The 15,903-nt window shown below is 37.5% G+C and overlaps 1 protein-coding gene across 2 annotated transcripts in view; it reads right to left on the bottom strand.

Annotated features, from left to right (window-relative positions):
- Nucleotides 1-15,903, bottom strand: part of LRPPRC (leucine rich pentatricopeptide repeat containing) — a 112,765-nt gene that overhangs the window by 65,673 nt on the left and 31,189 nt on the right. For both annotated transcript variants that reach the window (XM_021001242.2, XM_021001243.1), the window contains exons 12-14: nucleotides 15,493-15,611; nucleotides 8,272-8,365; nucleotides 4,674-4,740 (exon numbers count right to left, since the gene is read on the bottom strand). In XM_021001242.2, coding sequence (XP_020856901.1) covers nucleotides 4,674-4,740; nucleotides 8,272-8,365; nucleotides 15,493-15,611 — 280 coding nt within the window. The remainder of the gene's footprint in view (nucleotides 1-4,673; nucleotides 4,741-8,271; nucleotides 8,366-15,492; nucleotides 15,612-15,903) is intronic.

Raw genomic sequence — 15,903 nt, forward strand, 5'->3', positions numbered from 1 at the left:
GGCTACAGGGAAACACTCCTCTAAATATTTTGGATATGGCAATATAGTGGCAGGACCTATATTATATCACTGGTATAGATATTAGGAAATGCCCTCTACAAAAAGGCTGGAACCCTTCCTGTAACTCTTGATCTTAAAGGGCTGCCTACAATACTAAAAAGCTAAGGATACTTCAGAGAAAGGACTTGAATCCACATCTTGCTGGATGCAAGGTCAGTTCTAGCCACTACGCCATATGGGCTGGCTCTCATGGCAATATAGAATAAACAAAGTCACAACACTGAGTGTCTCCTTTGACCCAAGGTCTTTGCTAGGATTTTTTCTTTAAAATATCAAAAAGAACAATATTTTTGTGTGTAAAAATACAACTACCTAATTTGTACTTTAGGGGAAAAAAGGAAATTTCTATCAATCAGTGAATCAACACCTAATTAAGCACCCTTCTATGTGCCAGGCATTGAATTCAATGCTGAGGATACAAAAAGAGGCAAGAGACAGTCCTTGCCCTCAAGGAGCTTACAATCTAAAAGGGGAAATGACATGTAAACAAATACATATATATAGTAATAAGGCACCAGAATTAAGAGGGGTTGGGAAAAGCTTCTAGTAAAAGATGTGATTTTAATCTATCTTACCCTACAGGAAAATAGGGGGGAAGGGGACAAAAGAGCAGGGGGATGATAGAGTGGAGGGAAGATTAGGGGAGGGGGTAACGAGAAGCAAACAATTCTGAGGAGGGATAGGGTCAAGAGAGAATAGAATAAATGGGGGGCGGGATAGGATGAAGGGAAATATAGTTAATTTTCCACAACACGACTACTATGGAAGTTTTTTGCATCACTACACATGTATAACCTGTATCAAGTTGCTTGCCTTTTCAATAAGGGTGGGTAGGGAGGGAGAAAGGGAGAAAATCTGGAACCCAAAGTTTTAAAAATACATGTTAAAAAAAACAGATGTGACTTTAGTTGGGACTTAAAGGAAGACAAGCAAGTCAGTAGGTGGAGCAGAGGATGGAAAAGTGTTCAGAGAGTTCTAGACATGAGGACAGCCAGGGAAATGCCCAGAGCTGAGATTCTATGTCTTGTTCCTGGAACAGTCAGGAGGTCACAGGATCAAAGAGTATGAGTCTGGCAGTAAGGTGTAAGAAAATGGAAAGGTAGGAGAGGGGAGGTTATGTGGGACTTTGAATACCAAACAGCACATTTTGTATTTGATTGTGGAGATGACAATGAGTCACTAGAGTTTATTGAGTAGGCAGGTGGCTGATAGGATCAGATCTGTGCTTTAATAAAATCACTGTGGTGATTTTACTGGAGGATGGACTGCAGTGGGTAGAGGCCTGAGGCAGGCAGACTCACCAGCAGGCTGTTGTCAACAGTCCGTGAGTGAGGTGATGAAGGCCTTTGTACCAGAGTGGTGGCAGTGTCAGAGGGGAGAAGGGGGAATATTCAGAGATGGTGCAATGGTGAAATGGACAGGCCTTGGCAACAGCTTAGACGAGGGTGGGGAGTGGGGGAAGAGGTGGGGAGAGATAATGAGGGGTCCAGAATATCTCCTAGGTTGTGAGCCCAAGGCAATGGGACTCGTAAATCCAATGACTGTAGAATGGATAGTTGGAATAAAGTTCAGTATAATATAGAGGAATATTGTGGTACTATTAAAAGATAAATATGCAAAAGCCTATCACAAGTTATACAGAGAGATTATCAGAATACATTAACAACTTCATATTAAAAAAAGAAATTAAAGCCCACTTTAGAAAGAAATGGAAAGGGAGAGAATACATGCTATATTTATCATTTTTTAATTAATTTGGTTCTACTATATTAAGTGCAAAGGATTGTGCCTTCTCACCCCCCAATTTTGTATGTTTGATCATTTCTTACCAGCTATTAAGACTGATAAAATTTTAAAATTATAAAAAGGAACGATTAATTGACAGGACAACATGTGAGTTTAACATACAGAGAATGGCATCACATTTTTGGTTCCCTATTCCACACCACTAAAGACATCCTCTTTCAGAAAAACTCTGAATAAAAACAACTATATTCAGCAAAGTTTTATTTACTATCCCCCAAATAAGTGACACTGGTAATACTAAAGGACAGCAAAACCGCCCTCAAAACACAATCATATTCCAATTCTGAAGACCCACAACCAGTATGTCATACTTAACACAATATTTACAGGATCCCTAAAGTCATCTCTGCAGATACTCCCTCCATGGTGTCAAGTCATAACTCCCTCTAGAACTCAGATAGTTTCCTAAGCTGATGTGGTCACAACATAATACCACTTAATGGCCTACCCTTTGAAGACAGTCTCTCTGAACAAACCTACACTAGATCCAGAATCAAAGCCTTTCCAGCTGTGCATGACTAATTAGATATGGGCTGGGTCACGTTTATACCAAAATGAGGCATTTAGAATAAGCCTAGGATATAAGCCAATTGCTTGGTTAAAAAAAAAAAAGATTATTGTTGAAATGAAAAATTATTTTACTCAAGGTGATGAAAAAATTTTGGGCAAACTACATCTATTCCAAAGCTATTCAACCACCCCAAAGTTTTAAAGACAGGGGAAATTATTATATCTGACTTGTAGCTGAAAAATAAATATTATCAAGATATAAGAAAAGTCAGCTCATTTTTACAAATAATAATAATAGGACTTTGCAAATTTACAAAGGCCTTAACATCTTATTTTACAATCAAATACTCTTCCAAGTATCCTGACAGAATGTACATTGACCTTGCCAAATCTCTGGATGAATCCACAGAAGTCATCCACATATCTATAGGGACTAGACCTATGTTTTCACTGATTCTGGGGACCTTCTTGGTGAGAAAAACTCCCCTCTACAAATCAGCACCTTCTGAGGTGTAAAACATGTGGCCCTTAACGCTCTCAAGGGCAGTTAAAAATCAGATGAAAATGTAGTTGGGAAATATTAAGTCCAACCTGTGGTGGCCTGCAGGGAACTTCATGTACAGGTCATGGCCCTCATTTGTATTTGAGCTTGACTCCAATGACCTAGAGGGTTTGAAATCAGGCTTCCCTGGCTCTGCGGCCTGCTCTCTCTATCCAGAGGCATGTAGTTGCTCACAATAAGTACCCATGAAAGAAACATGAATATAATAAAACACCAATACAACTTAATGAAGATGAGCTCCTTTAACTGTTTAAAGGTCTATTTCACTAAAAACCATTGAAATAAATGAAATTTTTTTTCCAGCATTTTATTTAGCACTTTTGTAGTACAAATGTCACCCTGGATCGGGAAAAAAACCCAAAAACCCAGTAGATAACTCAATGAATGGCAAATAAGTTGTAGTGCATGAATAAGATAGAATATTACTGTAGTATAAGGAAATAATGAAAATGATGGATACAGAGGCATATGTGAAGACTAAGATGAACTGATGAAAAAGGAAGTAGATAAAATCACAAAAACAATAGTCATTATGTTAGTACAATGTCAACCACAAGAACAAAAGAGATGAAGGCAATTGAGTATAACTGTGGTAAAGAGCTTGGCCACAAAGAAGAGATACGCAATCGGCTCACTGTTCGGGGGGGGGGTGTTGAGAACATTCCATATGACACTGGATTTGGCTGACATGCTGGTGAGTTTTGCTAAACTGTCTCGTGTTCTGTTTTCTGATGTAAAAGGGCAGAGGATGAAATACATTGGGAAAGGTGGATAATATTAATTCTTTTCACCCTCAAACAATAAATTTCAAGATTCTCATAATGCAGTATGGTTCACAAGACCACAGATTTAAAGCTGAAAAAGATAATTTAGTCCAACTTCTTCATTTTACAACTGAAGGAACTGATACCAGTTCCATGTAAGCTCCTTAAGTGCAGACTTCCTCTTGCCTCTTTTTGTATCCCCAGAACTTAGCACAGTGCCTGACACATATCAGGTGTTTAATAAGTGTTTGCTGATTGACTTGGGAACAGAATTAGGCTTCAAACTCAGGTATTCTCACTCTGAAACCAGGTTTTCATCACATTAACTTCTATAAATCCTTTAAGAATATTACTTCTTTTATTTAAGGTGTCCTGCCCTTACTCAAAAGAATGACCTTAAAGCCTAATTTCTAAATCCCTACCATTTTTATCTGCATTCAATGTTAAGCATCATCTGGACCCCACTAAATAGACCTCTGGTGGCCTTTGGTTCACACCGTTCAAAAACTGCATTCCCTCAACCATTCTGGCAGGCACCCCCTGTTCTTCAAGTGGTCAGATGACTAAAGATGTGTCAATGCAGAAGTAGTCTCTGAGAAGTCACAAGAGCAATCATGAAAGCAACTCATGGAAATAAATACATGCTCTTTCTCACACAAGAGATCTTCCAACCTATGTTTGGCTCAGGGTGAGGGAGAGAAGGACAGTGGGGGACAACGAGAACATAAGCACAAAACACTTCAGACTTGATAATCCACAATTAAAAGCTGCTTCTTGAACTGACAATATAGTTGCTATTACTTAAAAGGAAACAGTGTATATTTTCTTCTTTATAGCAGAATTTTTGCCAGAGACACACTATTAAGCTGGAAAAATAAGTTATAAAACTGACTATTTGAGGTAGTTGTTCAAACACCTACATAGATGAAAAAGAGACAGGATTCACAAGGACTGCTAAGTGCCCAACTTACCTCCTAAAGCCTAAGGCCAGACTGCCTCTAAAAGAATTCAAATCCACAGATGATTTAGATGATACCACTGAAAAAGAAGAAAGTTTCATTCAATCCCAGGGGGAAAAAAACAGCACACTGTTCTAAACTATAAATTTATTTCCAAATATGTTTATATTTGTTGATTATCAACGTTTACTTTTTAAGATTAGCTTCATTATGGATATTTAAAAAAGCATTCATGTAAAATAAGTAGCGTTGATGATTCCCCCCTTCAGCTCGTATAGCCCTTTTAAATATTCACATTACGTTCACATCTGTGTACATACACATTTGGCAATGCAAATAGCAAATACCCACTGAACTAAGTCATGAAGAATAGTCACTTAAAAACATAACTTCTTGCTTATATGTGGGGAAATACTAAATTGGACACTAGGGAAGCACTGAGAAGAGTCCCTATCTTCATTCATGGAGTCTAAAACAGAAAATGGGGAGAAAGAAAGCATAATGAAAAATTCGAACACAAAATTAAAATAAAAACTATCCTTTCTATTTAAAGATGATTAAGTCAATAAACATCAGTAGAACAAACATTCTGAATAGGTTTTTCAATACAGTGGTCATAGATTAGACCATTTATTGAACCATCTATAAATAAAAGACTTGCTCCAGTTCCCCTTTTGATCAATGGCATGCATTCATGATCTGCAAATATAAAACAGATTTAGCTCTGCACAAAGTTAATTGGCCCAAGCTGATCTCTCACTTCTCTGAAATCATATTGTCTTTGTCATTCATTTTTGTACTTAGGTCACATATTGCTATGTAGTTGTTTTGAGTGCACACATGTCTTATTTTCCAATAGACTGTAAATTCTTAAACTTTTTCCCTATCTTCTGTATTCCCCACATTACCTTCTATTCACAAAGAACACAGACTTGAATTTTAAATTCAATCACCTATTATTTGCAAAAACTGTAGGCATGAGTTTTAAATTAAATTATTCCCCAACTTTGCAATCAGTTTATCTTATATCCAAATGATCTTGCCTGTCTTAACTGAAATGTGACTGACTGAATAGAAAAGATGGAATAACTGAAGGTAGCCTTCATGAAGAAGATTAATTTTGAAAAGTAAATGATAAAATATTGCGTATAGATATGCTACTAGTTATACTTCTACACCCATTTTTAAAAATAGTTCTTAAAATTCTTAAGGAAAGTCAGCCCCCTTTTTTTAAAAATTAGTTAATCAACATCAACAAAAGCAAAACAGGTAATATACCCAAAGGTTAACTATAGTTCAACAAGTACTTATTCTATGCTTCCAATGTACATGGCACAAGCATGGGCTAGATGCCAGAGACACAAAAATTTTTACAATGTACTCCTTGCCCTCTTTTCCCCCCTCAAATATTTCAATTGTTTTGATTTCAATGGTTAAGTTTTCTTGGAATGGTTCTTTTCAGTTCCAAAAACTGGCACCCATAGAACTAGGTAGGTTCTTACCTGCTTTAAGAATTTTATAGAGGGGATACAGATAAATCTACATTATCTTTCACCAATCTCTAATACAATTTGATTTAAAATTTTTAATGTTCTATGGATTACAAAATTTAAAAAATTTAGTTTAAGGGTTTCAATCTACATTCTGGTAAACCCTTAAATACAGCATGGCACACTGTAACTCAAGAGATTCTACTGTTGAGCAGGTACCCCAAGGAGGATGTTGGTAAGGCTCCAAATACACCAAAATATTTTTTGTAGGAGCAAAGAACTGGAAGAAAAGTAGAAGACAACTGAGGAATAGCTAAATAAATTATGGTAGATGAATGAAATGGACTATTACAGTCTGTAAAAAATGATGAATGTGATTAATACCAAGAAGTATGGAAAGGCTTACATGAACTTATGCAAAGTAAAATAAGCAGACCAAAAAACCAATAAATTTGATTATTACACTGCAAAGGAAAATCACAAAGTGATAAAAAAAAGCTAATACTACAAAATTACAAAGAACACGTATGGTGACAAAGAATAGGTATGAGAAGGCAACTCCCTTGACTCCTTTACAGAGATTGGGTTGGAAGGAAAGTAAAGGTTTCTCAGCAGATGAAGAATACTGCTTATAATGTCACATTTTTAAAATGTATTGGTCAGTTTTGTTGATTTCTCTCTTACTGTTTTTCTTTCCAAAAAATTCTTTTAAAGGATAGCTATCAAGGAGACAAATGGGGAAGTCTAGGGGATGTAAAAGCAAAAGATGTCAATAAAATTTTATTTAACAAAAATAGTAAGGCATAGTGAAAAGAGTATTGTACTTAGAATTAGGAGACGGGTACAAATCATAAATCTGCCAATAGTTACAACTATGTGACCCCCCAAAAAAAACCTTGAGTTCTCTGGGTTTGAGTTTCTTTCTCTATAAAATGCTACCTGCTTCATGGACTTATTTTGAGGAAAGAATTTTGCAAACTATAAAAGAATAATGGAATTATTACACCTGTAATGCCTGCTCACTAAGATGATTATATGACTGATAAAAATAAACTTTTAAAATTAAGAATGTTTTTGAAAAAAATGTTATTGGTAAGATATATTTTCAAGCTATCAAAGAGTATCTCGTACATACATTATTAGTCTGATAAGGTCTTAGTTACTAAACATCCTCTATTGACTGACACTCAGAAACAACATATTGTCCCCATTTCAACTTATACTATGCATGCAACTCTCCCCAAACATTTTACTATAAAACAGAAAAGAATGAATTCAAGTTTTTTTGGGCATAGACAACATAAAGAACTATAACACATGCAAAAACAAATAGGGAAATTCTACTAGTACTTTATATTAAAATAAACACATCAATGCATCTTTTTTAAAATAATAATACTAAATATATCTAAGGGAAACTACTGAACTTCAAAACAGTGATTAATTCTACTAGACAATATACTGCTGCGTAATAAAAGCTGTTTCATATAGAGCATTGAAAGTAAAATCACTTCATAGCATTCCTAAGTTTCATACATAGTAAAAGTAAAATCACTTCATAGTTTACAACTTATTAGTACAGTTCTCATTTTATAGATTAACATTTAGCTTTCTTCATACATTGTTAGATTATTTCAAGGAAGGTATGGTACCTTTTTAAAAAATCATTTTCAAGAGTTGTCTGCTCTTAAGTGTTTAATAACAAATCATAGGATCTAACAGGACAGGTTATCCTTCCTTGCTTTTAGATGACACAAATAACTACTTTTCTTTTTTCTTTTCTTTTTTTTTTGGCTAGGCAACGGGGTTAAGTGACTTGCCTAGGGTCACACCGCTAGTAAGCGTCAAATGTCTGAGGCCTCTCTATTTTTCTTAAATGAAGAAAACTCAGGCTCAGAAATCTGCAGTGAACAGTTCAAGATAAATCACTGAGTAAGTAAGTGGTGGTACTCAAAGAGACCCACTCTTTTCTTTGTCCAGTGTTCTTTTGCATTACTTAATACTGCATGCTATAGAGAAGAATGAAGTACCCTAGATACATTAACTTTAACTTAAGGAAACAACTGCCTTACAGCAATTTACAGGATGTCACATTTGTTATGGAAAAACAGAATACTTACATATTGATAAGACATGTTCAAGGTTTCCATTTACTGCTTCATTCCTCAATTCAGCTAGAAGCAGTATGTCCTCATTAACTGGACACCCATTTTCCTATGGACATGAGTATTTATGAACAAATTAGTTTTCTTAGTTAACAACAAAGAACACTTCTCCAGCTCTTCACACCACCCTATTATTTATAACACTTCAATCCACAATACACAATTTCCCAAATAGAAGGGAAATTTATTAGACCAACTCTTTAACATGTAATTGAACTAGGCATTTAACCAATGAATACAGAGTTCAACAAAAATAAGAGTTCTCTCGATCTAGGATTCTTATATATGGGAGGTTACTTACCACTTACCTTGAAATTACATTCATGATAGAGGCTTTCTCTTTATGAGGGCTACTGAGGGGATTAGAATATGTCCTTTATCAAAGGTGAGGCAAAAAGTTACTGCAATACATACACCTGTAGACAATGGAGACTTCTATAGACAATGATTATACCTCCCATTAGGGATCTAATAGAAAACTTGTGTAATGATGGCATTCAAAAAATCTTATCGAAATTCTATTGCTGAGGGAAAGGATGTGAATAATATAACAATTTAACATTGAATAATTTATTTACTTTATTTATTTACTTAATTTGGATTTGCCCAATATTTCGCTGAACTTTTAAATACAAGATCTGGTTCTCCTAAGGCAAAGAAAAATAAATAGCAATAACCAGCTCCAAAGTCACCTGCTCCATGCAGCCTAATCCCTAACCTACCCAATTCAATCCCATTAATACTCAACTTGCCCCTCACATTTCATCCACTTTGTTTTGGATTTCTTTAATGTACTTATGTGACAAGTATTAGAACTGTTATTTTTTAAAAATTTATCTTCAACTATACTGTAAACTGTGGCTTCACTAGTCTTGGTACCTATATGACAACATACATTTGTCAATGTGCAGCACATGGATTTTTCCCAACGTATCTTTCCCGCGTGTACTTTATTCCTGCTTGCAACCCATTAATTGCCCATCTATCCTTTCGCTCCTCACTGCCACTTCTATGGTCTAGGTTCTTTCAGTAATCTTTCTTCCTTTGAGGTTAGCGTTATTCATTTCTATAGCCCAATCAAAATCTTGGTGGCTGTTTTCTACAGACCTCCAGGTAACTCTCCTTTCCTCAATGAGTTCAGTACATGGCTCACAATTTCTCTCTTCTCCAAAACTCCTGCCTTCATGCTATGGGACTTCAATATACCTCATGATTCTGACTCTTCAAATAGCTTAAACTACTCAGTTTGTCAACTTACTCACTTCTCATGACCTACTCCTGCATCTCACCTTAGTCACAAAGATAGTTATAACTCCTGATCTTGCCATCACCCACAAATGTACTAATTTCAAAATCTCCTTACCTGACCATAATCTATCGATTTCTGACCTTTCCTTCTGCCTTCCCTTACCAAACACCACCCTTCACCTACACTGTGGATTCCTTGACCCCTCAATTCTCTCTCCCTTGCATTAGCCACTCTCTCCTTTTTCCCCATCTTGAAGCCCTGGTGAACCGATTCAACTCTACACTATCCTCATCTTGAGTCTGTAGCCCCCTTATCAGTAGCTGATCGTGCCCTGTCAAGCCTCAGCCTTGGATGACTCCCGCTGTCCACTAAGAACTAAGGCAGAGTAAATCACACAACCATTCTAACTCAATCCACTACATATTTGTTACCCAACCTCAACTGGGCCCTCACAGTTGCTAGGCAATCCTACTATACCTCCCTTATCAACACGCTATCCCAGGAGTGAGGAACCTGCAACTCAAGGCCATGTATGGCCCCTTAACCCTTTAATAAAAAGGACTTATTCTGTAAAACTTGGACTCAGTCAAAAGGCTGCACCCAAGGACCTAGAAAGCCACATGTGGCCTCCAGGCTACAGGTTTCACACCCCTATTCTCCACAATAGTTCTTCCAAAATTTTCATCCCAGGGCAGCTAGGTGGCGCAGTGGATAGAGCACTGGCCCTGAATTCAGAAGGACCTGAATTCAAATTCAGCCTCAGACACATAACACTTACTAGCTGTGTGACCCTGGGCAAGTCACTTAACCCCACTGCCTAGCCAAAAAACCAAACAAACAAACAAACAAAAAAACAAAAAACAAAAAACAAAATTTTCATCCCACCTTAAATCTTTTGTGGATCTAACTCTTCCCTTCCTATCAGGTAAGTCACCTCTTCTACCCTTCTTTATTTCAAATCATTCATACGCCTTCTGCCACCATCTCCTTAATTCCTGTCTTACATGATGAGGTAGCTTTCCTCCTAACCAAGACTCCTCTCTGCTAGAACAATCCCATTCTTTCCTTTCTCTTACAACAGACTGCCCTCCTGTCACCTCCACTCTATCGCTTATTTTCAATCTCTCCTTATCTAATGGCTCCTTCTCTGCTGCCCATAAACATGCCCTTGTCTCCTCCATTCTCAAAAAACTCTCATGTCATCCCTGCTAACAACCCCTGCCATCCCTGTTATCATCCTGTATCTCTTCTACCCTGTATAGCTAAACTCCTTGAAAAGGACATCTACAATAGGTACCTATCTTTTCTCTCCTCTCACTTTCAACTCTTGACAATTTGGCTTCTGATCTCATCATTCCACTAAAACAGCTCCCCACAAAGTCACCAACTGCCAAACTCAATGGCCTTTCTCAATCCTCATTTTCCTCTATCTCTCTGAAGCCTGATACTGCCGATTGTCCTTTCCTCCTAACACTTTCTTCTCTTTAGCTTTTGGGAACAACACTCCCTCCTGGTTCTCCTCCTATGTATCTGACCACTCCTTCTCAAATATTCTTTGCTGGATCCCCATCCAGATCATATCCCCTGACTGTAGGTGTCCATTAAAGCTCTGTCCTGGGCCCTTTTCTTGTCTCTCTCTATACTACTTCACTTGGTGATCTTGTCAGCTCCCATGGATTTAATTACCATCTCTATGCTGATGAACCATAAGAGGTGTAAAGGGTGTTAAGGGACTACTAGCACCACTGGCATAAAGTTTTGCCAACCTCTTTTCTAGGGGTGCTCATCCACTTTTGAGTGTCCAACTGGTCACCTAATTCTCACCAGTGGCTCCAAGAAGCTGTAGCATGTACAGCAGCCACACCCTGGTAAATGTCTTGGTGGACAGACTACACCAGATTGAGGGTGGCTTCAAACCTATTGGTGAATAAGGAGCATGTCTACCACAAGCATGTGAAGACTTCCCTGTAGGTGGAATAGGTGGATGTGAATAATTTGTTCCAACAGTCATGAAGGCAGCTGAAGTAGGTGCTATGGAGAGCTTAGAGCTTGGTCAAACATCAAAGATCCCACTGTGTCCTGGGCCATCACCAATCATCCTGACTTTTGTCTTGTTACTGGACTTAATGATTTTGGAAGGGAGAATGAAGCTGAAGACATTGTGCAATTCTGCCTCACTTAATAATCACCTTGTGATGTCAATGGTTCTCTTCAAAAATAAAGGACAAACAACAGCTATACTTCAAATCAACCTTCCTACCCCTAAACTCTCTGCTGTCCTTTCTGGTATCTCCCGCTGTGTTTCACATCTTGAACTGGATGTCCAGTAAATACTTTTAATTCAACATGTCCAAAACTGAATTAATTACTTTCCCCCCTAAAGACTCCAAGCTCTGCCCCACAGCTTCCTTATTGTTGTAGAAAGCAACACCATCTTCCCAGTAACTCAGGCTCTGATTCTAGGTGTTATTCTCAATTCCTAACTCCCTCTTGTCCCCCATATCCAATCTGTTGCCAAGGCCTGTTGATTTTACATTTGCAACATCTCTTCAAATATGACTTCTTCTCCCCTCTGATACTGCCACTACTCCGGTGCAGGTCTCTATCATCTCACACCTGCATTACTACAGTAACCTGCTGGTGGATCAGCTTAGAATATCCTTTGCAACCTGCTCTTATACCATTCACCTCTACATTTTGAGGAAAAGGGTCAAGATCAAACAAAGGAGAAATAAGATTAAAACAGGCAATTTTGATTACATAAAATCCAATTTTTGCTGCTACAGTTAGAAGGGAAACAGTTAACTGGGGAAATATCTTAATACCAAGGTTCTCTGATAAAGTCCTTATTTCCAAGACATACAAAGAAGTGGTTCAAAATTTTAAGTGTCTCCTAACTCCAATCCATTCTCTATTCAGTCCCCAAAGTGATTTTCCTAAATCACTAACCCTGTCACCAGCCCCTCCCCCCCCAATAGTCCAGCAGCTCCCTATTACCTTCAGGATCAAATACAAAATCCTTTACTGGTTGTTCAAAATCTAGTCCTATTCTACTTTTCCAGTCTTCTTATACTTTACACTCCCTGCCATATACTTTTCAATCCAGTGACACTGGCCTCCCTCCTGACTGTTCCATAAACAGGATATTCCATCACTTGATTCTGGGGATTTTCTTTCCATACCTGGAATGCTCTCTCTCCTCTGCTGACGACTAATTTCCTTGGCTTCCTTTATATTCCAATTAAAATACCATTTTCCACAGGATGCCTTTCCCAACACCGTTTAATTCTAGTACCTTTCCCCTTTTAATTATTTCCTTGCTGTCTCCCCATTAAGTTGTTAGGAACTTGAGGGCAGGACTGTCTTTGGCTCGTTTTGTGTCCTTGGTGCTTAGCACAGTGCCTGACACATAGTAGGTGCTTAATAAATATTGGCTGGCTGGCTAACTGACAGTACGACAAGGCTAATATTTCTTATTTTGCTCAAAGATTTTGATGGTTCCCCATTACCTACTCAATCAAGTTCAAATTCAAGGTCCTCCATAATCTGGAATATCCTTTGCAGTCTGCTCTTATACCATTTGTCTCTACATACGCCACGCTTCTGTCAAACTCTACGACTCAGTATTCTCAGAATACACACTGAGGTTTTCTCTATTTTCTGGTTTACACTGTTCGTGTGCTTATATATCACTTTGTCTTCTAGTTATTTCTATTACATGTCATGTCTCTCCTATTAAAGTCCAGAGGCAGAGGCAGTACATATAAAGTTTTTCATTATACCCAACATTTACAGCAGTGCTTCATACCCACTAGACAATAAATATTAGTTTGTTGAATTACTGAAGGAACCAAGTACTCACAGGGGACACTTACTATACTATATACAAAGGCTGTTGTACTCTTGGCACTATTAAATGAACACAAGCTATACAAGTTCTTGCTTTTACAGTGGTTATGACTGTGCTTCAGATAACAATATGATTTTAAAAGTTCAGTACAACAGTAGAGGAAATGTAATAAACTAATACCTGATTTATTGATAGCAGTTCAAATAAAATTTATGGTACAAAGACAAATGTAACATTCCTTGATATAGAATCCAGAGGAATCAGCTCTCCTCTATCAAATTGTTGGCCTAAGATTTACTGTATTATCACATGTGAGGGATTTTCTAAGAAAAAGTAGATTTCACCTAGTACATGGGAGGTGCTCAATGAATGTGTTGATTTCACCAGCCATCAACTCACCACACCTAAGTCAATCTGACTTCAATTTTCACTTAGCACCTCATCTATGTAAAGCCTTCCAGGAGAGACAAAGTTTAGATAAGGCACTGCCCCTGCTGCATTAACACAATATCCAGGGAAGGAAAAGAACATGACAAATGCACAAATAAAAAGAACGCAACATAACATAAAAATACATAAGTATAAAACCAGTACAAGGCTGTTTATGTCACGGGGGAGGTGGTACTTGAGCTAAGATTTAGAGAATAAAAGGGTATGAACTCAACTAGTATAAGGGAACCAGAATGTGGAGAAGACAATCCAGTAACATGAGCAAAGGCACACCAGTAGGAGAGTATAGCATTAATGGGAAACACTAAGCAGGAGACATTGGTTGAGGTATATGGAGCATCATGAAATATAGTTGGTAAGTTCATAACAAGAACAAATTAGAGTAGCAAGGAAGAAATTTCCTTTTACACTGATGGATAGAGGAAAAGGTCAAGATCTAGTAAAGGAGAAATAAGACATAACAGACAATTTTGGTTATATAAAATCCAATTTTTGCTTCTACAGTTAGAAGGGAAACAGTTAACTGGGGAAACAGCTTAATACCAATGTTCTCTGATAAAGTCATGATTTCCAAGGCATACAAGGAACTGGTTCAAAATTTTAAGAATAAGAGACATTCCCCAACGGATAAATTGTCAACATATATAAACAAATAGTTTTCAATGGAAAAAATTCAAGCTATCAATAGTCATCTGAACTGATGCACAGTAAAGTAAGTAGAACCTGGAAAACAATTTATTCAATAACAACAAAACTATAAAAGACAAACAACTTGGAAAGACTTATGATACTGATCAATGCAATGTCCAAATACGATTCCAGGGAACCTATGATGAAGCATGCTACCCAGAGAACTAATGAACTTAAGCAGAATAAGAAGACATGCATTTTTGGATGAAGTGAATTGGGCATTTGTTTTGTTTGACTATGGTTATTTATTTTTCCTTTTCTTTTTTTCCCCCAAAAGGTTTAGAAAGAAAAATACTTCTTTGTTTGGGGTTTTTTTGTTTTCCCATCATAAACATCAGGGAACAAATGGAGAAGAGAGGAGAAAAAGAATAGGAGAAACACTTGCAGAAAAAATGATTATCACATAAATCCTGCCTTTATCATAAATTTCAAGTTAATATTCATAATTAAGTCAAAGATTTAAAAAGCTTTTTAGACATTATAAATGACTACAAGTATGGCTGTGAAGTCAGGAAGCCCTTGCTCGAATCCTGCCTCACCCTGTCTATCTTTGTGGTCTTGGCCAAGTCACTCAGCCATTTGATGGCTTGGTCCACTCTCCAAAACTCCAAATGTGAGAGAAGGTAACCAGCTGTGTGGGATCCAGGTGCTCCCTGTACTAACAAGAGGCAAGGACCAGCCCCTCTACCACCTTAAACATAGAACTGGAATGTCAGCAACTGGTTCCCAGACCTTCTCTAAACCATTTTTTTTTTTGAGGAACACAGGACAGACTGGGACAATGATCCTCTACATTTTTCACAGGCCGCCCCAAATCCTTTGGTATGCCCATGGGCCACAAGCTGCCTGGGAGCCACAGGTTGTGCTGGCCTGATCAAAGTCTCAAGCTCAAGTATTTGAATCTGTATTTCAAAATCAAAAGCCATATCTGACTCACCTGTAGTACAGTACGTGCCGACTGTATATCATCAAAAGCAGGAAAGACATAATTCCCATATGTTTCAGCATCAGGATTTACTCCCAACTCATGCATTCTTTTGACAATTTCAATTATGCCTAAAAAAGGAAAAATACAGAAGTAAAGAACAGGGATAAAGCAGGTGGAATAAAACAGAAAAGACTCAGTTCAATTTCCTTTAAAAAAAATACTGGAGTTTAAATCTTCATAACGTAATTTTTAAAAAGACAATTAAAGGTTGGCAATATCTTGATAAACACAGCAAGATGGGGAAAAAGGAAAACAAGACTGTTAGGTAGAAAGTTTTCCTTCCATTCTCACTATGAATTTAGTAGGGGGTCCTACTGAACCAGAGGAAGCAGTAAGTTGGACAAATCCCAAGCATCCCAC

This window comes from Phascolarctos cinereus, unplaced genomic scaffold (assembly GCF_003287225.1).
Source record: "Phascolarctos cinereus isolate Bilbo 61053 unplaced genomic scaffold, phaCin_HiC Scaffold_2;HRSCAF=192, whole genome shotgun sequence".
Taxonomy (NCBI): domain Eukaryota; kingdom Metazoa; phylum Chordata; class Mammalia; order Diprotodontia; family Phascolarctidae; genus Phascolarctos; species Phascolarctos cinereus.